Source organism: Schistocerca gregaria, chromosome 3, assembly GCF_023897955.1.
Source record: "Schistocerca gregaria isolate iqSchGreg1 chromosome 3, iqSchGreg1.2, whole genome shotgun sequence".
NCBI classification, from domain to species: Eukaryota; Metazoa; Arthropoda; class Insecta; order Orthoptera; family Acrididae; genus Schistocerca; species Schistocerca gregaria.
Genome location: NC_064922.1, coordinates 453,887,982 through 453,913,514, shown reverse-complemented (window position 1 = coordinate 453,913,514; position 25,533 = coordinate 453,887,982). Strand labels below are relative to the sequence as shown.

The 25,533-nt window shown below is 40.6% G+C and overlaps 1 protein-coding gene across 2 annotated transcripts in view; it reads right to left on the bottom strand.

Annotated features, from left to right (window-relative positions):
• LOC126354352 (protein tumorous imaginal discs, mitochondrial-like) overlaps positions 1 to 16,026 on the bottom strand; it is an 84,162-nt gene extending 68,136 nt beyond the window's left edge. The window contains exon 1 of one of the 2 annotated variants that reach the window (XM_050003926.1): positions 15,195 to 16,026. In XM_050003926.1, the coding sequence (XP_049859883.1) occupies positions 15,195 to 15,375 (181 nt within the window). In that variant the 5' untranslated portion in view covers positions 15,376 to 16,026. The remainder of the gene's footprint in view (positions 1 to 15,194) is intronic. The other variant, XM_050003927.1, reaches the window with a different exon arrangement.
• Positions 16,027 to 25,533: the final 9,507 nt, after the last annotated feature.

Here is a 25,533-nt window from a genome sequence, read left to right as displayed (position 1 = left end):
TCTGTATCGCTGAGGCACGCAAGCCTCCCCACCAACGGCAAGGTCCATGGTTCAAGCGGGGGTTCTCGGTCATCACACAATTTCATGGCATACCACATGTATCTGCTGTTAGAGTTATGTGAGAACGGGGAGGGGAGGGGGGAGGGCCAGGGAAGAGTACCGACAATGAGTTTTGATCCAGAGATGTTGCACTTATCAAACTATGTGCTTCTTTGCGCAGCTGTGGAATCATACATCATATACAAGCATGTCTAAAATTTTCAAACTCAATTTTCTCAAAAACAACTGAGAGTTGTTGTGCCTTCCTGTTTATGCATGTTGAATGAAGTCCTAGTCGTGCTCTAGACACTCTATTAGTATCAATCAAATAACTGAGGGGGAGCTCATATAGTCCCATTGTAATATAGTTTCAATCCTTCACGTTTCCTGAACCCATTTGTGTTTCACTGCAGCAGATTGGGGGTGGAAAGACAGTGGAAGGAGTTACTCGAAGGACGTACTAGTTCCCTCATGTCAACCTCCATACCACTGTAGCTATTGTCTTAATTTGGTTGGCAAGACAGGACCATTTATGGTCTGATGGTTTTGAATATGATCTTTCTGACCTGTTGTTTTTCGTTCCCAACTAGGATGTCGGAGACAGCAGTAAGACTGTTTAAACAACAACATTTTTCTGTTCCTCTTTTGCAGTGTACAGTGTGTGTATATTTTTCTTCTTCTTGACAACACATCCTGCTGTCACCATTGTTTCAGTTGTGTGCACAGTTGCTGGTGCAACCATCAGGGTTTTAAGTACATTCACAGTTGCATGTTGCTGTGTTCTGTTCAGGAGTCTGGGTAACAGCACTAGTCTTTGATACAAGCTGCTTCAATGTTGAGGAGAATGATTTCACGAAAGTGGGTGGCTACGTGGTATTAAACATCTTCATCGCCTAGGAGTAGGTGGCTTGTGTAACCTTTATCTCCTGAATTTTCTTATCTTCTTGGAATACTCGATAATCTTTGCTCAAAACTGGATGGTTTTGGGAGAAATTTACACATAGGAATGTAAGTGTAGCCAATGCAATGATTGCCAAACTTCTATCAGCTTAACATCCTCTTCTGCATAGAGCCTGACCTTTGCAAACCACAGAGATGTGATCCCAAGGGTTGACATTTTGAACACCCCACAAAGTAAGGTATGTAGGGTCTAACTTTAAGACGAATAAAGCCTGTAATATACTTGGGAAACTTTGGTATGAGGAAAATCAGAACAAAAGCTGACATCTACAAGAGTTTACCATTTACTCTCTTCAAAAAATTCTTAACTTTGATTACATGACCACTTCTCCATTCCTGTTGCAGATCTTTGGCATCTGTCATCCCATTACATCGAAACAGTTTACAACTTAATTACAGCAATTTAAGGCTGTGAGGAGCTCACTATTGATGGATCACTTTTCATGTGATTTGGTGTTTAATACTTTGTTTCATTGGGTCACTTTCAATTATCGAGCAAGAGCTCCTGATGTCGCCCTGCAAGTTCCTCTAATGCTTCGCGATTGTACAAAGTTGATAATTTTTCAAATGCTTCTTCCACAAGTTTAGTAACGAAACACATTATTCACCACAGGAGATGGTATATTGCTAAGAAATCTGAAGTGTGCTAGCCACATGAGGTCTCTCTAAAATTTAGGTGTTAATACTGTTCAATGAACGCCATCAGCTATCCTTCACCAGGGCTCCTACGTTCTGCCTTTCTCCCATCAGTCACGCCACTCGACACAACCCTCACACCAGTCATGGTGCAAAAATGTAGTCATGGCATAGTGTATTCAACCGGCACAGTGTAGCCATACATATAGGTGTGTATGGGGGGCGTGGGGAGGTGGGGGAGGGGGGGGGGGGGAAGGACAGATGTGGTGATGTGCATCTTCGTCCATAAGCAAGCAAAGTGCCCTTTGATGACTCAATGCCTTTAATATTCGGAGAATTGTGACCTCTATAACTGTAAGACAATAACTTTCTGTTTGAAATGACATCTTAGAAAGCAAAAATAATTTTTCCCCAAAACCACCAATCCCAAAAAATTGATTTTTTTCTGTTGATGTACAGGATTATAATACAAGGAAAAAGAATAACTTGTTGACAGCAAACAGATACAACTAATGGATAATGATTCTGTAAATGCTGGTAGACTTATCTGTGTCACGGCCTTCAGCGGTTTAGGACCACGAAGCGAGTGCAAAAGTACACAAACAAATTGAAATGCTATAAATTTTGTTTGAGAGAAGCTCAGTATGACATATACAAATTACCAAACAGTACATGCTGCAACATAAGCACAGAAATGCAAGTGAAGAATTGTTAGTACATTTAAAAACTCTTTGTTAAATAATAAACAAAATCATGTGTTATGTACCGCGTATGATTTAGTGCAGTGGGAGTGGCATTTTTTTGTCCCCCCACCCCCTCAGAGTTTAACATTACTATACATATACTGCTAATTCTATATATTTGTACTGCATATGGTATAAACTAAACAGTGTGAAAAGATTGTAAGGATGCTGCAGGGGATGTTGTGCTGAGAAATAATAAATATGTTGTGCTGATTCCAAGTTACTGGGTTGCTGAACAAGTTTGTAGCATTTTTCCACAAGTTTAATAAACACAACAAATACTTTAGTCATCAATAATATATTCTCATTCACTATTTACAACAATCTGCCAATGGTGGGGTAACTTTTTGATTCCGCAACTGAACAAATCACAAGGTTTTAAGGCAAAAAACTCATTGAGCCACGTTCAGAGCACATTTTCATATGGAAAGTAAGTTATCTGAAGATTGTTCGATAGAGAATGGAAAATGTTAAAATCTGAGAGTGCATGATTAAGTGAAAAAGGTGGGTGTAGAATGTCTTCCAAACCCAACTCCTTGACTGCATTTTTTGTCAGTCAAGCAGATTTCTCATGGATGTTATCATAGAGTAGCACAATTTCACACACTCTTCCTGGTCGCTGTTCTTGGACTGCACCTGCAAGACATCTCAGTTGTGGACAATAAATGTCAGCAGTGATTGTTCCACCTCAGGGAAGCAATTCATAGTACACAACACCATCGAAGTTCCACCAAATGCATAACATTATCTTCTGTGGATGTGGGCAAGTCTCTGTACGGGACATGCTGTTTGTTTGGGCTCCACCATTCCTTTCTTTTCCTTATGTCAGCATAAAGACAACATTTTTCCACCATCAGTAACGATACAGGACAGGAATGGTCGATGTTGTTCATGAGCCATCCTCTGTATAGAAATCGTGTTAATATTTTGCAGCTGTGACTTTTTAAACTGATAGTTCGGTAATTTCTACACCTGTCAGCACCTGCGTCCTTTGGAATTGGTATTATTATATTCTTCTTGGAGTCTGAAGGTATTTCGCCTGTCCCATACATCTCGTTCACCAGATGGAAGAGTTTTGCCATGGCTAGCTCTCCCAAGGCTATCAGTAGCTCTAATGGAAAACATAGGTAGAAAGACGGTAACCTGTCACAAATGCAGATACAATAAACTATGAGTAACATAAGAAATAATTCAGTTGATCAGTAAAAGAAGGAAGTATAAAAGTTTTCAGTGACATCCAGGAATACAGAAATACTAGTCGCTGAGGAATGAAATAAACTGGAAGTGCAGGGAAGCTAAGACAGAATGGATGCATTAAAAATTTGAAGAAATCGAAAAAGAAATGCTTGTCAGAAGAACTGACTCAGCATACAGGAAAGTCACAACAACTTTCAGTGAAATTAAAACCAAGGGCGATAACATTAAGAGTGCAACGGGAATTCCATTATTAAATGCAGAGGCGACAGTGGATAGGTGGAAAGAGTACGTTGAAGGCCTCTATGACGGGAATATTTGTCTCATGTGATAGAAGTAGTACCAGGAGTCGATTTGAAAGAGATAGAGATCCAGTGATAGAGCCAGAATTCAAGAGAGCTTTGGAGAACTTAAGATCAAATTAAGCAGAAGGGATAGATAACATTCATGGAGGAGGTCCTATCCATACCTAACATAAAAGCAATAAAACAAATTAGACATCTCTCCACCCAACAAACACTACAAACAAAAAAGAAACCCGTAATAACACCCCAAAAACACATTAACAACCCACATCACCACACCAACTACCTAAACTGAAAGCCAAATTTGCACGATCACACCCAAAACTCAAATGAACCCAGTACGACACGTTAAACTCAGCACATACACATACACTACCAGAGGGCACCAACGAACACAGCAACACGACATCTGCAAACACAATCAACTCAAAAACTCTGCGCCATAGTGACATCACACACCACAACACCATTATGTCACGGGTCATAGAAGATATTTGGAATTGGACGCTTCCATTGACCAGTGGTGAAGATTGCTAGTCGTGTTCATGGGGTACAAGCAGAGTTTAAATTTACATAGTTGTAAGTACCCAGAAATGATTGAAGTCCTTTGGTTTGCAGCTCAGTGGAGAGTCTTAACCAGAGGCTCCTGCAACTATGTGATTGTCTTACCTGCAGATCTCTGGACCTGTGTTACGTAGTGGATAATTCTAGGATTCCCCTTGATATGTTGAAGGTACACTACACAGAGACTGCAGCTTCTTTGTAAAAGAGTACTTGTGAAGTCCTTGCTCATTACATGAAAATAGAAACAAAGTCTGGCTGTGAAGTGATACGGATGCAAGTAACCAGCCTTGGTGAACTCCAGTTAATCATTAGATGCTGTTGCTAGCCACCTGATTGTAGTGTAACAGTTGTAGAATCATTCAAAGAAATGTTTACACTCTGGAGCACAAAGTACCCCGATTATTCAGTATTAGTTGGAGGATTCTTTAACCTTCTGAATATAGACGGGGGCATCAGTGAATTTGTTGAAAGTGGTAGGACAGACATTCATGTGAAGTAGTCCTGAACACATTTTCTGATGCCATCTCGAGTAGCTAATTTGACACTCCACACACAATGAAAAATTTTTTATACTTGTAGCTACAAACAGGGGACCTTATTGACTGTGATCGTGATATGATAACGGCAATGGTCACAAGTTAATAAATCCATCTATAAAGCAAGGAGAGTTTTTATGTTGATAGAGCAGATCTGCAGGTATCTACAAAGGCATAATTCCAGTTGATGAACCTAGAGAAGTTATGGGCAAAGTTTGAACTGATTGTAAATTGTGCCCTGGAGAAGTATATGTCACGTAAGTGGATTAATAAGCGGAAAAAACGAGTTTAGTAACAAAATTCAGTAAATGCTGAGAAAACAGTGTGCGTTGTCATCATGGTTAAAAAAGAATGCAGAAATGTTGACAGGAAAAAGTTGTGTAAATGCATTTGTCTATGAAAATTGATGCCAAACCATAAAAAGAACTGACTGTGACATTAGTGAACGATCTTGCTAAGAACCCGAGGAAATTCCGGTCCTATGTCAAATCAATTCTGTTCAGTCACTTGTTGACCCGTCGGGTGTGGCAATAGAAGACAGCAAAAGGAAAGCCAGAGTTTAAATTTGGTATTTAAAAAAAATCATTTATCACACGAATATCATTGTTTGACCATCACACGGACTCCCGTATGGAGGATACAGAAATAGGTATCCCTGGTTCTGAGAAGCAAGTGAAAGAGTTGAAAACAAATAAGCCTCCAGATCTGGATGGAATACGAGTTAGGTTTTAAGAGAGTACTCTTCAGTATTCCCCATTACTCAGCTTGCATTTGCTGCAAAACTTTTGCCCAATGCAAAGTCCAAAGCGACTTTAAAAAAAGCACAGGTGACTCCTGCGTATAAGAAGGGTAAAAGAACGGACCCACAAAATTACAGACCAATATCTGTAATCTCAGTTAGTTGCAAAGCTCTTGAGCATATTATAAGTCTGAATATAACTATTTCCTTGAGATGGAGAAGCTTCTGTCCTAAAACCAGCATGGATTTAGAAAACATCACTCATGCAAAAGTCAGCTTGCCCTTTTCTCGTGTGATAGCCTGTGAACTTTGGGAGTAAAAGGCACATTCCATATTCCTAGATTTCCAGAAAGCATTTACCTCAGTACCCCACAGCAGACTATTAAGAAAGGTCTAGGCTTAAGGACTAGGTTCTCAGATATGTTAGTCACTGGAAGATTTTTTAAGTAATAGAACCCAATACATTGTCCCCAACAGTAAGTGTTTGTCATAGCCAAGGGTAACATTAGCATGCCTGAGAGAAGTGTGGTAGGACTGTTCATGTTCTTTGTGCACGTAAATGATTTGCTTTCTGGCTAATCAGCAATCTGTGACTGTTTGCTGATGATACTGTAATTTCATGGGAAAGTGCCATCACTGAGTGGCTGTAGGAGGATACAGGATGACTTAGACAGAATTTGTATTTTCTGTGATGAACGGCAGCTTGCTGTAAATGTAGAAAAATGTAAGTTAATATAAAATTCAATAAAAATGAGTGGGAAAAAATCCTATAATATTCAAATACAGTTTTGATGGTGAGCTACTTGACAGAGTCACATTGATCAAATGACTAGGCGTGGTTTTACAAAATGGTATGAAATGGAAAGATCACATAAGCTTGACATTAGGGAAGGTGAATGTTTGCCTTTGGTTTATTGGGAAAACTCTAGGGACGTGTACGTCACCTACAAAGGAGACTGCATGTGAAACACATGCAAACTTTTCCCGAGTTCTACTTAGGTTTTTGGGATCCCGACTAGGTGAGATAAAAGGAAGGCATTGAATCAGTTTGGAGGCATGCTGCTAGATTTGTTACCAGTAGGTTCAGTCAACACCTGAGTATTACAGATATGCTCTATGAACTAAAATGGGAATCCCGAAACAGAGGGTGATCATCTTTTCATGAAACACTGTTGACAATCTTCACTTAAGACTTCCAGGCCGATAGCCCGTGGTCGAAGTATAAAACTCTCCCCTGGTGTTTCGTCTCCGACTGCGGGAGACATCCTCGGAGGTACAGTGGCGAACTGCTGCAGTTCGCCGCTATACCTCCGAGGACATTTCCCGCAGTCAGAGACGAAACGCCAGAGGAGAGTTTTATACTTCGACCATGGCCTATCGGCCCAGAAGTTTTAAGTGAAGATAATACCGGCCGTGGAAGCTTACATTGTATGATCAAACTGTTGACAATGTTCAGGTAACCAGCATTCGTGACTGTAGAACAATTCTACTGCCACTAAAGTACATCTTGCTTAAGGAGCGAGAAGGCAAGGTACGAGAAATGAGAGCTTTTAGAGAGGCACATAGATAGTTGTTTCTCTTTGGCTCCATTTGCGAGTGGAACAGAAAAGTAAATGACCAATGGGGCTTGGCTTCAAGACACCCTCTCCCACCCACCAGAAAAGAAACTGAAGCTATCACTTCCAATCTTCTTACATCTAAAATTATTTTACGTAGTTTGCTTCATTTTTATTGTTGAAAAAGCATGTAGTGTGATTTAGATCCTACTGTTTTGAGTAATGTTGAGCCCTTTCCCGTTACTGGCAGATATAAATTTGTTAAGTTACTCAAAATTGATAACCATTATCAACAAAGTCATGTGATCTGACTATGGTATCTTTATTTCCTTTTTATCTATTGTTTAGATAAAAGTATAACAATATATTTACTGGTACCATTACAAGTCCTTGACGTACACCAAACTTTGTGTGTGTAACTTCTGATCTGTATGTTTTCAGTGGTACAATTATCTCCTGTTAGTGACAGACAGTGTTGGCAAAGATTCATTAATTTCTTTCATATACCTATGTGAATATATCAAAAGGCATGGATACGTCAAGGAATGGTTTCCTTTGTATCCTCAGTAGGCATTTATGATGATATCCCATTTTGGTATCCTTTTTGCCCTGTATATTATGATATTCCAGGAAATCAGTTAGTCAGTTGGGCAACAGGAATCTGTACCTTTAACTGTTTAGTAATGTTTGTCCACTTTTGTTCAGTTTTTGATGTTCAGAACAGTGAGTAGGGGATTGTTCCTGAAATGAATCTTCCACTCTGCAGCAGTGTGTGCGCTGTTTTGAAACTTTTAACAGATTAAAACTGTACCAATACGAGTCTCAAAAGGTAAGATTCCACCCAGGATATGCATTCACTATTCTTGTAATAATACTGCCTGTATTAGGCAATAATATGTTGGTAATGCTCTCTCCAAGAGCACTGTCTGAAATGTAGTGCATAAACTTAAAATAGTGGCAGTGCTTATCTGTTTGATAGCTGTGCTCATCACTTTGTCTTCAGAAAGTAATAAATAAGTGCAATATTGTCTGGAACTATCTCCAGGTAAATCGTTGCACATTCCTGTATCTGGATCATTTCACTTATTTATTCATAACAAAACTTCCTTTTTATGAGTGTCTTCCAATGTGTGTGCCATGTATACATTTCTCTTAAAATATAAATGTAGAAACAGGAACATAGACTGATGGAAAACAAAATTGCAACAGAAAAAAATAATATAGGGCAATGTATGGAAAAGATTTTTCTAGGTAACATTTGCAAGATCACAGGTCAATCTAATCACAAGATAAGCAATAGCAAGTGTGAAATGCTGGTATATTAATAACCGGTGTAACTGCCAGAATGTTGAATACAAGCATGCAAACATGCAAGCATTGTGTTGTACAGGTGCTTGGTGTCAGTTTGTGGGATGGAATTCCATGATTGTTGCACTCAATTAGTCAAGACAGAGACAGTTAATGCTATTTGTGGTTCACACTGGAGTTGTCGGTCGATGATGTCCCACATGTGCTTGATTGGAGACAGATCAGGTGATCGAGAAGGCCAAGGCAACATGCTGACACTCCGTAGCGCATGGTGGGTAACAACAGTGGTATGTGGACCAGCGTTATGCTGTTTAAATGTTGTTCATGAATGGCAGCACAGCAGATCGAATCACCAGAGTGATGTAGACTCTTGCAGTCATGGTGCGTGGGATAACAACGAGAGTCCTCTAGCTGTCATATGAAACTGTATCCCAGACCATAACTCCAGGTCCAGTGATCTAGCACACAGACAGGTTGGATGCAGGTTCTCAATTGGCCTCTTCCTAACCAACATAGGGCCAAATCTGGCACAAGGCAAATCCAAATTTCATCAGAATATTTGTATATTTATGGTAGATTGGTTGTGTTTTAATTGATGTAGTATCAATGTATGAAGTTTTTGGGTTTTTGAGTTGGGGTTTTGTTTGGTTCCAATTTTTGGAGTTGTAGGTGTTGAATTTTTTAAATAGATAGCTGTGGCTGAGCTATATGGAGCAAGGGAAATGTCTGACTCCAATTATTGGAGTTGCTGGTTTTTTTTTTTTTTTTATTTTATTTTATTGATAGCTGCAGTTGTGCTATACAGGCCAAGGGAAAAGTCCGATCCAGGGTTTTGTTTGTGTAGCGAAATGTTGTAATTTAATTTTTTTGTAGTATTTGTTATGTGATCATGCAGTGTTTTTTGATTGTTGTATGTTTAGCTCGTCTCCGTCCTAAACACCCACTTTTCTGTGGTTGTCCCAATAGTTTCATTTTATTTTGAAATGAGATGTTATTGTGTCATTTTTATTTTTTTCACGTTTGTTGGTGTGTGTGTGTGTGTGTTTGTGTGTGTGTGTGTGTGTGTGTGTGTGTGTGTGTGTGACGTCACTGTCATCATTTTGTATATTCTGGAAGTAGCTGTTTCCACCATATTGATGACCTCAAGGGTCAAAGCAGACAGGTGGAATTGGAAGCTTCTATAATGCCTTCACCACTTCTGCCAAAGCCCATACAAACTTAAAATGGCCTCAGACCCAAGTAACAGGTGTCTTGATGCCAACATGAACCACAACTTACAGACACTGCACCCTGCATTCTCAACAGCTGCAGGCCAGTCTCCTTCAAAACTCGGATAAGGTACCTGGCAAAAATTGGACTCTTACCAGGCCTTTGAAGAAGCAAATTTTGGAAAAAAAAATTAAAATGCTGTATCTCTGGAACAGTTCTAGATATTTTGTTGGTGTTTCTTTTATATGAAAGATAATTACTTTGTGACTACAAAGAAATCCTCCATTTGGACTTATCTGTCAAAGTTCTTTTACTATAGCATTCTGGCTCTTTTTTTATAATTTATGGATTTTTTTTTCTAAAATGCCAATCCATAAAATTTTGAGTTTCTTGCTGTTCATTAGTAGCATATAGTTACACATACCCTGAAAAGGAGATATTCCACTTTTAGGCTGAACAGGTTTTATAAACTACTGAAATTTTTGCCATATATAAAACCTGTTTTATTATCACATAACAGGCTCATAAAAATCAAAACCTAGCCTTATTTTATAAAATTTTAGTTTTGAAAGATGAGTAAGAGACTCTTTTTTCAAGCATTTTAAATGGTTCCAAAATGTTTGTTAATTGTCCAAAGACTTAAATGTTTCAATTTATAAAACTTCTTTGCACTCTGTTTTGTACTGAAATTAGCTGGTCAATGAACTAAAAATGTGTTCCACTACTTCAGTATCTTCCATTGATATAGAGGGATGTCCACCTGTCGAACCAATAGGAACTGGAGCACTTACATTCTTCAAATAATTGTGAACAGGAAGCGAGCACTGATGGCATTATTGCTATCCTTCTACTGGAAACCTATATCCAGCAGCTGGTCCATAGGGTAGAATAAAGTTCACTACAATTTCGTTTAACTCATAAATGGTGTCTATAATCTCTGCAATCCACCAGTCACACGCCACAAACATCCCCCTTCTCAGGTTGTGAATCTGAATATTATCCTGCTGTTTCTGAGGTGTTGGCCAGATGAACAAAATTTCTTCTTTCTTGCTCTTTAAAGTGCGGGGAATATGAGTTCGCCCATCACTTTGAGTCAAAAAATGTGTGCTCTGAATTCATTTCACAGGAGTAGTTTGTTTGGACCATTCTTCGTTTTTCTGCTCCCAGAATTCTTCAATTTCCTCTCTGGACAAAAGAATGAGGGCTGTGGATGTGTAAGATTTCACAATTCCCGTAAAATCCTCAGCATTCTGAATCACAGTTGTATTTGGTGTGGAAAGATTATGTTTTGTAGCATGGTGCTTCAGCAGGCCTCACAAGGCCCTTTCATGTGACCAGTAGCACTGTCTACGCCATCAGTCGGCACAAGCGACTTACTCCAATTCAAACAGCTGGTAACAATTTTTAAAATGACTAGGAGCACCATCAGAAATAATGATGATCTTCTCTGACTCCGCAGCTGAAGAATTTTGCGCATTGTTAGCAAAGCATGTGCTGAGTCATGTCCTGAGTCATCACTTGTAACTGCAACACTTATGGTCTTGTTCTGAAAATATGTCACTCCTGTAAAAATTGAAACCTGGTCATTACTCCAACGATAAACTTGTACTTATTGTGGAATAATTACAGGCCAGTTCTCAGCAAAATCTCAGTGAAGCACTAAACATATTTCTTCAGCCTGTACACAAACTTTCACTTCTGCAATGAGTTGTTGCAATTTCTTCAGATGCTAGTGAGTTACTGCTTCTTCAGATGCTAGTGAGTTACTGCTTTCACTGATCATTAACCAAGTTCATCAATGAAACTGTCAAAGGCAACAGTTTTCTTAATTAGATTCTTTTCCTCCCAAGTCGCATATGTAATTTCTGTGGATTTATCTGCTACGTCTTCCAGGCCAAGTGTCTGAAAAGACAGTCCTCCTGTTCCATGGGAGTCACCACATTCTTGAAACAAACGAGTCTCTCACTTTATGTCACAGACTGCTAATGACTTCATACGCACAACCAAGGTGTTGCATGTCATGTGCTCCAGTAAGTTCTTCAAAGCTACCACACAAAGTTCCAAATTTGTGCAGCACACACATAAACAAATCTCTAGGTGGGTGTGGAACTATACACTTAGGTCGTAGTGCATAAAACTTTGATCTTCCAATATGTGAAGCTCTATAGTCGATCTTACAAATTGCAAACGTTTCTTTAACATTGCGAGTCATGTACCTCTTCACTTTCGTAACTTCTTACCTTCTACTGTTACAGTTATAGTGTTTATTTTTTTTTTTTTTAGCACTCTGGCGAGAACAGTCTCATTTGTCTTCCAGAGAAAATACCTGCATTATTTGAACTTAAGCTGCTTCTACAGGATGACCATAATAGGGATCTGGTCTTTCAAAGCCTCCTTTTACAGACCTCACATTTCTTGATTTGTCTACCATGTACTTTGATAGCTATGGAATGGGTTCAAAATTGTTTTCTTTGAAAATGTCTCTGGATTAACAGTTAAAACTTTGACCTTTTCACTGTAGGATATTTCTGAAAAATTACTGGCTAGAGATGTAAGAAAGCTTTGATTTATTTTCTTCCAAAGATGGAGTTTCTACACTGAAGAGTGTGGTCAATTTTGCTGTAATATATTCATCCATAGCTTTAGTAATTCCTCTGCACTTTCTTGATGCATACAGTTTATGACTCAAATTCACTGACCACGGTTTAACAGGACTAACACCTAGACGCTACCTCTGTAGTTGCCTGATTCAGGGTAGCTATTTAATTCTTCCTCTATTCATGCAAAATCTGTATGATCTGCACCATGAGAGGCTTCACCTTGTTCAGATACTGTCGTCGTTATTCTGTCAAAACATTTAGAACACAAAAAGTCATCACTGGAAACATCCTCACTTTCAAACAGTCTTCAAATGAAAACACTTATTCCCAGCCTGAACCAAGTGTGTTTTTTTGTTTATCTTATATATCACTCTTTTATGGATATAGTCAGCACACTTCACACTCCTGTCGACCAAGTTACAAGACATTTCAAACAATCCTCTTCACAAAACATACTGCACCTGTGTCAACTGGCAAATTCCTCACGAAAACACAGAACTCACTGGATGGTCTCAGATTTCTTAGAAGCCTCTTCAGCAAACAACTACAATACAGAAATGTGCACTGAACAACCATGACAAAGAGACTGACAAGAAACTACAACAAAGTGTCAGAAATATCTGCAACAAAGACAATAGAAATAAACAGTGTAACAAAGAAATTAGTGAGAAACAACTTGAGTGAAGACATACATTACCCATGAAAGTTTAAAAAATATTTTTTTTTAAAATAAAACCTGTCCAACTTAAAAACAGGAAGCTCTCTTTTACATGGTACTAACAACAGAAACAAAATCAAACTTTTCTGGACTGACTATTTTGAAAAAAACTTTTCTGTAAATTATTAAAAAAAAATCGAAGGACGACAGTAAAAGAACTGTGACAGATATGTCCAAACAGAGGATACCACTGAAATCATAAAACAATTATCTTTCAAATAAAAAACTAACAAAATATCTAGAACTGTTACAGAAATACAGCATTTTTTTTTTTATCCGAAATTTGCATCTTCAAAATGGTGTTTGCACGTGTCATTTTTGGGCAGGAATTTTTTTGGAGGAAACAATAAAATACAAGTTTCTTACTTACTCCCAAATATCAACATATGCTAAATTCATTAACATCCAAGACTATCAACGTAACCCCTCTGCCTGAAGTGATACAGATAATGGCATTGGCAGCAGTGCCCATGAGAAATAGAGGTGACACTTGAGGTACCCCATGCAATGTTCTAGTATCCCTGCTGCCACTACAGCTCGAAGCAGCAGGCTGCAGACGGCTGACCATGGTCTGTGCTGGTCACACACAGCAGCCAGCTCCTCCTGCATCTGCACACAACAGGTGCATTCCCTATCCCTTTAACAACTTAAATTCAAATGAAGAAAACAGGTAAAAGAGAAGGAAAAATGAGGAAAGGATTTACTGCACCAAACTTGTCACGGTAAAGTAACTAACTGCAAATTATAAATGATAATAGCCTAGGTGTTTTATTTCTCATTGTGGGGTTCACAAACATACAAAATTTTGTAAATAACATCACAGTCACCTCTGAGTGTGAGTGTGATTCATATGCACTACTGCAATCTCTATTTGAGGACATTATCAAGTGGTGTAACTGTGCTTTCGGACTTGTCAAAATCTAATGTCATGCAGACACTGTGTACGAGAAACATTTTGGTGTGATTCATATAAAACATATTAAAAACAGTACAATACCCATCAGACAGATATGACAAGGACATGCATACATATCAGAAGAGTTAATTTTTGACATGCTAAAACATAGTTGTACAGTTTGACAACTGCAACAAGGCCTGAATCTAAATACTGTAAATAAACAGCTTTTACAGGCAAAGGTAATTATGTTATGTACAAAAGAAATAATAGGTATCACTGTGATGTACTTTCAATTCCTAAACTACTTCTGATATTGGAGCTTAAATTGACTATAGTTATTATGCGTTTTTTTACCCCATATTGGTGGCTGTATTGTGCAGATATGATTAACAGCTTTCAAGTATATTGACTTGAACTGTATTACGAGTTGCGCAACATGTAACCTGACAAGGGAAATCATAAATCGCATTTACAAAATTAGACAACTTTCTGTTGACATAAATTTTCATAATAAATCACTCCACTTCCATATCTCATGCTGTGATTTCTTTTATAATATCCTAGAAAGTAGCTGTTTAGAAGCAAAAGCGAATGTCTTGATGATATCAAAAATGTTTCTTGAAATAGTATTCTCTCATTGCTAAACGCAGACGGGAATTTACGTAACTGTAACTGCCGGTACAATATGAATAGTGTGCATTGAAAATGCTAACAATATTTATTAGTAAATATTTTCATTAATTTCCCTTGTTCACTATAAGCACAATGGAATAAGTCTCTACCTCAACCAATAGAAACGATATAATAATAAAGCAGTGATTCTCATACATAAACTCTAACATAGAAGACTTTCTACCCGCCCCGAAGTCAATATACGCGAAATGTCAGTGTAGCATCCCCTCCACTTGTACAGTTTCATCAATGGGGTTACATCCAATTGAGTTAGTAGAACTGTAGGTATAGCTCCTAGCGATGTGCAATATACGAAGACACTGCAGTACTGAATAACGCTACACTTCAAGCAGAAGACAATGCATATATCTGGAAGTCCCAGGGACGACACACTCTAATATTTATGGGACACATAAATGTTACAAACTCTAACCTTTTTACTACAAAAATGAGCCTGGTTTACTGCGTTAACCTGGGTAAAATTATGCGTTTAATGAGAAAACATGCTAGGGCTCACCCGGCACAAACTTCGTTGGTTGTTGTACAACGCGGAGTGATAACAATCCCTCGCCGTATTTTCGTCCACATCCTGCACAAGTCAATATAAAACGGCACTGGAATGGGTGTAACAATTGTAAACCGGAAAAATTAGCGCTTCTTATACAAATCAAGTTTATTAAGCCCCTTGCTGCAGCCATTATTTTCGGGGCACTGTAGACATAGAGATACACTTTAACCTCTCAGCGACATGTGGTTTCTTTCCTGTTGCTCTCAGAGGCACTCATTACTGGCGACAAAAATCCTTACGTTTGTTTTCCAGCGGTAGCACTACTGCCATAGTTGCAACTGGTATTCTATTTTCGCAAATCCATATAGCGCAAATTGAAATATGTCTGATGAGAATACATAGCACACTTTAGATTCTTGCATTGGTACTGGGGAAAATAAGGAAAAAATGAAACTGTTGGCGGGCCAGAAGTACAGTGAGACTCCTTTTGGACGCACGAGATTTGCAGGTTAGCTGATTTTGTTTTGTTTTTCATGCCTAGATACTTGGTAGAGATATAGTTGCATGTGGATCATTATATATAATGATTATTACAATGCATGCAACCATATGTCTGTGCAGTTATCTAGGCATGAAAAACATACAAAAAATCTATAACTCTCGTAGGCCCAAATAAGAGTCTCACTGAGTCAATACACTTCCGGATCGCAGGTTGTCGGCGTAGCAAAGAAATTTCTCTAATAAGTAGTAATGTCTCCGTAGAGAATATTTAAGAACAGTACATGTGTAATGGAAGAAATTCCTCTATGGTCTGTATTCACAACTTATCTTCCAAAAATATGTAAACAAAGTGTCAGTCGCGGGATGATCGTCAAACTGTGGCCTGCGACTCTTAGCAGTAATTTACAATAAAATGCTTCTGGCAACTAACAGCCTAATACGAAAACGACAGCTAACGTTAAGTCCTTGAGTGTAATGTTCATGCTCAGTAAATAACCAAGAAACTTATAGAGACAATAATATTTCAAGATGTGCTTAATTTTAATTTATGTTGGTTCATTCGGCCGTGAGCTGAGTATTTGACCACCTACCTCAAGATAGAGGGGTACTTAGCTCAGCTCCTGCAAGGTAGAGAATGTGAGATAGGGAATATTTAGTTGTTTCTGTTCCACTACTTCCAATACTGACAACGCATGGGTGTGCATGAACGTACCAAGCAGCTGCTGTGATGTATTTTTTGACATGGAAGTAACATGGATTCGTGAACGCGCACTATAGAGACGATCACCTTCAACTGTTGTTCGTATTTGTATCAAGGAATATGAAATTAAATTAAGGCTGTTGTAATACAATGCAATGAGCAGAAGAAAAATTACATTCAAAACTTTTAGTAAACATCTGCGATCGTGTCACATATTGCATAAGGAATTTAAATGTGGTTCAGTAACTGTTACTAATCATTTAATCGTTCGTTCACGCAGACAGCACAGCACCATTTCGTCAGCGTCACAACATTGGGATCGCTGAGGTCGGCAGCAGTACGAAAAAGAGAACAGTCGACGCGAACTGTTCCGAATTGTGCCGACTTTTAACGATCAGTAATAAGGGGATAGGACCAATTTATAGTGCCCTTACAGTAGCTAGTGTACTGGGATTTCGATGTGTAAGAAAGTTCGCATTCTCGTCGATGTTTATAACGAATTACCTAAACATTTGTATTCCCTTTACTGCTTGGTCATTTATTCTAATTTCAGGTTTACTCGATCTTCATTTCCATTCAGTAACAAATAATCTGTTTTGTGAGCTATTATCGGTAATTTATTTTCCATGCACCAATTACCAAGGAAACAGTGCCATCAAGTCATGGTTGACACCTAACCTGTAGTCCCTGTGTGAGTAACCACAAACATTAACGGCAAATACTTTCGTAATGATCGCGAACGATAAAGTTTCTAGTAAATTTGGAATACCTGGCTGTAGCAATCTGTGGGGATACGAAATGGAAACATTCCGCAACCCAGTCTTAGGTAAAGCAGATGACAGACATTGGTTCATTGGTAGTACACTGGTATAATACAGTCAGTCTACAACACTCTTGCGAGCCATCCTAGAATATTGTTCGACTGCATTGGTCCCACACCAAATAAGCCTAAGGAGGGATACTGAACGTAAAGAGGAGGAAGACTCAACTGGTCACACAACTGTTTGCGACTGAAGAGCGCCACGGAATTTCTGAAAAATCTGCACTAATGGCAGATGAAGCCTTAATGGTCACTAACGACAAAGGTATCGGTACATTTTTGCAGTCACTAACGTCATAAAATACCTGGGTGTAACAGTTTGTGGGGATATGAAAGAGACTGGTCACATAATCTCAGTGGAATGGAAGGTAGGTGGCCGACTTCCATTCATTGATAGAATACTGGGTAAATGCAGTCCACGATGGACAGTGCTTAGCGAAAACACGAATGAGCAATCCAGAATACTACTCTATACTTATACAAAATAGGACTAACAGAGAATATGAACGAATACAAAGAAAGACAGCACCAAATGTGATAGGTCTGGTTTATCCACGCGAGAGCATCTCATAAATGCTGAAAATCCAAACAGAACGACACTTGAAAATATGTCAACTGTTCTGCGAAAGACTACTTGAGAAGTCTGAAGGATGAGGAACCTAAGAATATACTACTATCCCCTATGGGTTGCTCCTGTAGGGATCACAAGGACAAGATTAGACTAATTAGACTAATTGCAATTTGCACAGAGACATTTTTAGGTATGACTCTTCCGCATCCCATATGCGAGTGGATTGGGAAGAAGCCCCAATACCTGGTACAATGGGAAGTACCCTTCACTATACACTTGATAATGATTTGTGAAGTAGTGGTGTGGATGTACACTGATGTGCAAAACTTAAGGGGGAAAGTAATTTTAATATGATGAGTCACTGTGAAGTAAAATAGCTCCATTAAACTTTGGCCACACATAGAAAAAACTTCTGCAAGCAGAGTACATAAGGTAACTGAAAGTAATACGCAGTCAGGAGAAGAGCAATGACACTTTTATTCAAAGACAATAGTTACACTGAAGTCACTGTGACTCATGATGGTTCCATGGATATGGCTAAAATCACAACTTGTTTTTAGTAGGGTGTGTGATCACCATGAATGGCAATGTGTGCTCTCAGCATGCTGCCATGATGGCCACAAGACTGCAAAAGAGCTTTTTTGATAAAGCATTCCATTCCACCACCAGTGTGGTTGACAACTGCAGGACGTTTGATCGTGCATCTGGATTTGCTGCAATAGGTCTCCCCAACACAGCACACACGTTCTAGATGGGATTTAAGTCAGGGAAATCGGCAGGTCAGTCCAATCGCCAAATATACTCTCATTCCAAGAGCTCCTCTACCTTCGCTATTTGAAGCGGTCGCGCATTGTCATCCATAAAAATAAAGTCATGGCCAAATGTACCCCTGAAAAGATGCATCTACATCTACATTTATACTCCACAAGCCACTCAACGGTGTGTGGCATGTAGGGAAAGTGAACAGTGTCTCAATAACGTTGACTGGCAATCATACCATATTCAAAGATGTCAAGAGCAGTACACTCAAGCAAGATTATGCCCTCCCAAAACATGACACCTGAATCATCGAAATGAACGCTTTCGATAATGTTCCTGGGCGCATTATGTGTACCCATCTGTAGCCGTATGAGGTTATGTCCAGCATTGTCGAACTTGATAGTTTTGGTAGTTCAAGTGTTATGTTGTGCAGAGGCATAATGTGGCACTGGTGTACTGACCCCCAAATCTTTGAACATTGTGCACTCACCAGTCAACGTTATTTCGACTGTGTACTCCTTTCCCATGTGCCATTTTTCATGAGAGCATTCGGCCCTGATTTCATTTTTATGGATGACAATGTGCGACCGCATCTAACTGCGCAGGTGCAGAAGCTCTTGGAAAGAGAGGGTAAGCAGCTACTGGACTGGCCAGCTCGTCCCCTCCCCCCTCCTCCCCCCCCCTGCCAACTTAAATCCCATCGAACATATGTGGACTTTGCTTGAAGTGATTTATGTAAATTGAAATCAGGAAGGCCGTACGAGGATTGGAAGCTCCGTATTCCAGTGGTCCTGACTATAGGCGGGATGGTTCTCTTGAAAAAGTCACTATCGATTTCGCCGGCCAGAGTGGCCGAGAGGTTCTAGGCGCTACAGTCTGGAACCGCGCTACCGCTACGGTCGCAGGTTCGAATCCTGCCTCGGGCATGGACGTGTGTGATGTCCTTAGGTTAGTTAGGTTTATATAGTTCTAAGTTCTAGGAGACTGATGACCTCAGCAGTTAAGTCCCAAAGTGCTCAGAGCCATTTGAACAATTTGAACTATCGATTTCTTTCCCGCCTCGTCCACTCCAAGGTGGTGCTCACGCGATTTTTGGATTGATAACTCTGCATTTGCCTAGGTACCATCAAGGTACAAATCACACAGAGCAAATAATAGGAACTCTGTAGTCAAGACTAGTAATGAACGCTTTTGCAGTTGCGCTCGACTAGTAGGTAGTTGTTTCAAAAGTTCCCCACCACCAGGCTCTGCGCCAGTGTTCTGGGTTAAAGTACAAAACTCTCCACAGTGTCCCATCCTAATGGGAACATATAGCACAACTTCTCCCTTATCGTTATTAACACATAAGGATGATCCTAGAACTCCACACACATTCAACACAGACATTCACAGCGAACAGACACATTAAGGTACCATCGTGCACGAAAAAAGAAAATCTTTCTCATTGGTATCTCATCAGACATTACTTTCAGACATGAAGGCCACTGTTTCTCTGAGTTCGTTTCACAGCTCTTCTCGTAATTGGATGTCTATGACGGAATTCCCCTGCTCTTGGGCAGTTCCTGGTAGTGAACAGCCCAGTATAAAATCAAACCCGAACAGAAAAGAAAATCACTCAGATTCATTGCTAACAGAAAAAGTGAAGTACGTGGAAGACACAGCTGGATGTGTATGAATGCATCACCAGCCAGGATGTAGATGCTTCTCTTTGACAGCTAGAATTGTCACCAGAATGTGTTAGTGTCGTTCGTGTTTAATGTTGTTACAAGAGCAGATAGGCTGTGTTAAGGGCATGAAGCTCGTCATATGTCAACTGATCATTGAGGAGGACAAGGTGATGCTGCATATACATGTGGACAACATCATTAGAAAGTGAGAAAGCTTGTAAGGAATTTCACAAACTGGGGTTGGGCCTTCACATGCTCGACTGTATAGCGGACTCCTTACAGTGATGCTGCAGAGCTGGGAGTGAGAATGTGTTTCTGTCAGCGTCGTCCACTCATCAGTGCGATTGCAGCGAAAAATCGTTTATTTCTGTGGTGTCAGATTAATTCAGGTGCTGTAGCGGTCGATAAATTTGAGCAGCCACCAGTTTGTCAGGTGGACTCAGCCCTTGCTCACGACCTGTCCAGTAGGCAGCAACAACTCACACATTCCACGCCGCATGAACAGTTCTTTAAACAGGCGGCTAGAATTATGTCATGTCCTCGGTGGTATTCACAGCACAAACACCAAGACTGCCCGTCCAGACAAGCACAGTGCTACACTTGTGGAAGGAAAGGTCACATACAATCCGTATGTTTGCAATTTAACGAACGTAAGAATTCTGTTCACTCACAAAAATCTAGTCACATGGGCCATGCAATTAATGCAGTGTATTCAAAGGCTGCTGCAGGCATTCGCAAAACTAGCAAACAAACAGTTTCTTCAGAGCTACGCCAGTAGGCTTCCCATGCCCATCTAAAGCGAGCACACACTTGACGGCTTATAATGGATAAGGCATTCCCGTTCTCGGAAAATTTACTTTGCCTGCTATGTATCGCTTGCATACACGAACTGTGACTTCCACTATGCTACAATCATGCGATTGTGACAACATATTTGGCCTTGATTCGTTTGATTTTTTTTCTTTAAAATTCAGGATAATGTGTTGTCCATCACTGCATTCAATGCCAAAGACAGTGTAGCTATCTTGCTGAAAGAATTGCTTAAACTCTTTTTGAAGGTTTAGGCAAGGCTAACAATTTTGTTGTTCATATTACTATGAAAGACAATGATTAGCCGAAATTTTGCTTTGCCAGAACTGTTCCCATTGCATCATAGGACAAAGTTGCTGCTGAACTTAAGGAAGTGAAGGATAGTGGAGCTGTTGAGCCCATACAAGCTAGTCAGTGGACAAGCCCACTGGTTTTACTCCACAAACCTTCAGGTCGCATTCACCTCTGTGTTGACTTTAAGTATCAATCACAAACTGTGATTGATACTTATCCACTGCCACGCCCAGAGGATCTCATGGACAGATTAGGCGCTGGTCACTACTTTTACAAAATTGATGTGCGCGACGCTTATCTTCAGATACCATAAGATGAAGATGTGTTGTGAATACTCATTTGGGCTCGTTTAAATATTTGAGTTTGCCTTTTAGCAGTGCTTCCGCACCCGCCATTTTCCAACAGTATCTGGAACAGCTGACTGCTCAAGTACCAAACTGTTGAAACTATTTGGACGATAGTGTCGTAGCAGGTCGTACACATGAAGAACACATTGCAACTTCGCATGGTTTGTTTCGTGTGTTATCCAATGTATGACTAAAGTGTAGACTGGACAAGTGTGATTTTTTAAAACCTGAGTTGCAGTATTTTGTCGTATCATAAACAGTGAAGGTGTACATCCTCTTCAGTCACATTTGCTAATCATACGTGACCTGCCAGTTCCTCGCAATGTCACAGAATTGCAGTCAGTCTTAGGGAAAATGAACCATATTATATTCTGTTCATACCGAATGCTGCACAAATCGCAGCTCCATTGCATCGCTTACGTCGCATGAACGTCCTCTTTGTTTGGACAGATGAGTATCAAAAAGCTTTTCAAAGACTAAAAAATGGATTGCTCAGTGATCGACGCTTGGTTCACTTTGATTATGACAAGCCAGTTGTGTTGCAAGTTGACGCTTCTGCTTGCGGAATCGGTGCAGTGCTTTCGCACAGAATTGATGATAAAGACAGGTCTATTGCTTTCGTATCAAATGTGTTGTCCAAAGCCGAGAGTAACTATTCACAAATAGAGAAAGAGGCATTGGCTGTTGTGTACGGTGTCACCAAATTCCACCACTATTTGTATGGCAGAAAATTCTACTTAGTAATGGATCACAAGCTACTGCAGTCCTTGTTTCATCCGATGTAGTCGGTTCCTGTACGAACTGCCCAAAGACTGCAAAGATGGGCTTTGTTGTTGTCTCAATTCCAGTACGAGATTGTGTATCGTCCGATAGCCCAACATGGTTATGCGCACACACTTTCACGTCTTCCGGTTGCCCTGGTACAGATTTTGACGCTTCTGCTGCACCTTGTTGTCACATCGACGCTCACAATTCTGAATTGCTGCAATCGTTTCGTCTGAAATATAAGAAAATTCCACAGGCTACGGAAGCTGATTCAGAATTGAACATTTTGCTAAAATACATTCGCACATCTTGACCTCACTCATTGCATAGCATAAAGGACTCTGTAGTGCACCGATACTTTGCACGTCGGCATAGCTTCGTTGTATAGCAAGGTGTGATTCTTGCTTAAAATGACAGTGGATAGTCACGTGTGTTGATCCCTAAAGCTTTGCAAAAAAGAAGTTTTGCAGTTACTTCACCAAAGACACTGGGAGATTGTTCGTACGAAACAGTTAGCGCGTCGACTCTGTACTTGGCAGGATATGGACACCTAAATAGAACACATGACGTCACAGTGTTACGCATGTGCGGGAAATCAGTCCGCTCCGCGACAAACATTCTCTTTTTGGCCGAAGTCGCAATCATCATGGCAACGTGTGCACATGGACTTTGCGGGTCCTTTTTAGAACACTCGTTGGTTGATTGTGGTAGACTCTTATAGCAAATTTCCTTTTGCTGTGCCAATGAAATCGACAACGTCACGTGGCACAGTTCAGGCACTGTCGTCTACTTTTTTTGCCTTGAAGGTTTGCCTGAAGTCATAGTGTCAGACAACGGCCCTCAGTTCACGTCAACGAATTTGAAACATTGTGTGTACGCAATGGCATACATCATCTAACTAGTGCACCATTCTATCCACAGTCAAAAGGCGAAGCGGAACGTTTTTTTTTTCAGAACCTTCAAGCAGCAGGTGGCCAAACTCCGCACTGCACACACCAGGAATCAAGAACTGCAACTGTTTCTCGCCTCCTATCGGTCGCATCCACGAGATGGACCACTGCGGGCCGAATTGATTAACGGCCCTAACCCTCAGACATGTGCACGTTGATACTTCTGTGTCTCTTCCCCCAGATGGGGTGTTACGACTGGAAGTCTGACGTCCCCTGGAGCCACAGCTTCCGGTCCCACAGATCGTTCACGCTCCTGTCTTCTTCCCATTATCGTGCTCCTTTTATGACGACGGTCCGTCGCTTTTGGGGAGAGGAATGTTAAGGCGTAAAGTGAAGCGTCTTCACTCCAGTCGGGAACGAAAGAGAAGAGACGGCTGTAAGAAGAAATCAGCCAATTGCACTCTGACCGACCCCTCTCCAGGGCGACAACTCGATAGCAGCGGCTCCTATGTGAAGGGGACATAAAGCGCCGCAACAGACTGGTGACAGGCCAGTTCAGTAGCAGCTTCAAGATTAGCGACTACGATAGCAGTGTCAAACCTAGTCACTTCGTTTGTACTCTTCATGTAGCACAGACTTGGGATTGTCTATACTGAAGAAGATTCATTATTTTGTACGTCGCCCTTTGCACACCTGTGTAATTGCCAAAGCTAAGTATTGTAATTTTCTTATTATAATAAAACTCATTAATACGACTTGTTTGATTGTTTGTCTACCTTACCGAGTATGCAGTCTTCCTAGCTAGACACTTCATGCTGGGTGCCAATGACCTTAGCCGCGGCGGCGGTAGCAGCGATGGGGTGTCGATTTCCGTTCCACAATGGAATGTGCCGGCCACGACAGGCAGAGTGATGGCAGCGACAGCGAGTGCAGGCCGCAGCAACATGTTGGTCCGTACGGCAGAATGGCTGTCATAGTCGTATGCGCGATATAGCTGATTCTGGTGGTGCCGCAGTAGCCCAGCACATGTGAGGATGACGGAGGAAGAACGGCTCATTGCTTTGGTAATGATTCCAATCTCCCAATACTGTTTCTTTCTGGAAACGTTGTAAAATACTTCATTCTGTGGCTGAAACTTTGTCTAGCTTAGCGGAATGAATTCTTTCCATGGTAGCAGCGGAAGATGCAACAGAGTATGACGCCTTCGAGCTTGTAACAGTTCTCTTGGCGACTTCCTGTCGCGTGGGAAGGAGCGGTAAGAGAACAGAAACAGAAAAAACTCCTGCTTCCATCAATGGGAGGAGCTGAGATTCTCCATGTGACTTTTGAACTTTCTAACGAACCGTTCAGCTTCACCGTAAGACTGAGGGCGAAAAGATGCAGTGGTTACATGGTGTACGCCTATGCTGCTGGCGACGCAAAACAGTTAGAAATCGGCTGACGTAAATTGTTTGCCTTTTCCGGGACAATGGCCTCAGGAAGAACTAACTTCAAGGCGGAACATAGAAGACAAAGCCGATACCCTACTTGCAGTAATCATGGCTGCTATTAGGACAACAAAAAGAAACTTACTATAAGCGTCTACGACTAACAACAATCGCATGTTCCTGAACGGACCCACAAAATCAATATGAATGCGTTGGCTCGGTCCGGTCGGACGAGGCCACTCAGACAGGCGTTGCGTCAGAGCTGGCTGACGTTCCGCACAAACTTTACAACGAGAGGTCATTTGCTCAAACTGAACGTCCATTCCTTGCCAAATAGAACGACGTCTGGCGAGTTGCGGACAACGCCCCAATGGTGTAGGTGCGTTAAAGACAAAACTTCACGCTGTAGGGAGTCAGGAATCACAACCTCAGCATCGTCGTTCTCTGTAGCAACACCAGCGTCCCTGATCGCGCGGCTAGCGTGTGGCTTGCGAAGAGTAGCGATGCACCAATGGGTGGTGAATTTCTTTCAAGCTACGTTTCCACCCATGGCGCACGTATTGCAAAACAACTGCATCAGAAGCCGTTGCTCTGTCAATACGCCGAAAATCGAGGGGGAAGTTTCGAAGATATTCAAACTCCTGAGAATAGATTTGAAAACTTGATTCCTCCGATGAATCAAGCGCTGTATCGGTACCGACCTGTAATCGAGACAAGTCAGCGTTCGAATGTTGGACAGTGGGCCTATACAAGAACTTATACTGATAATAAGATAATATTAGAACCCAACGTTGTAG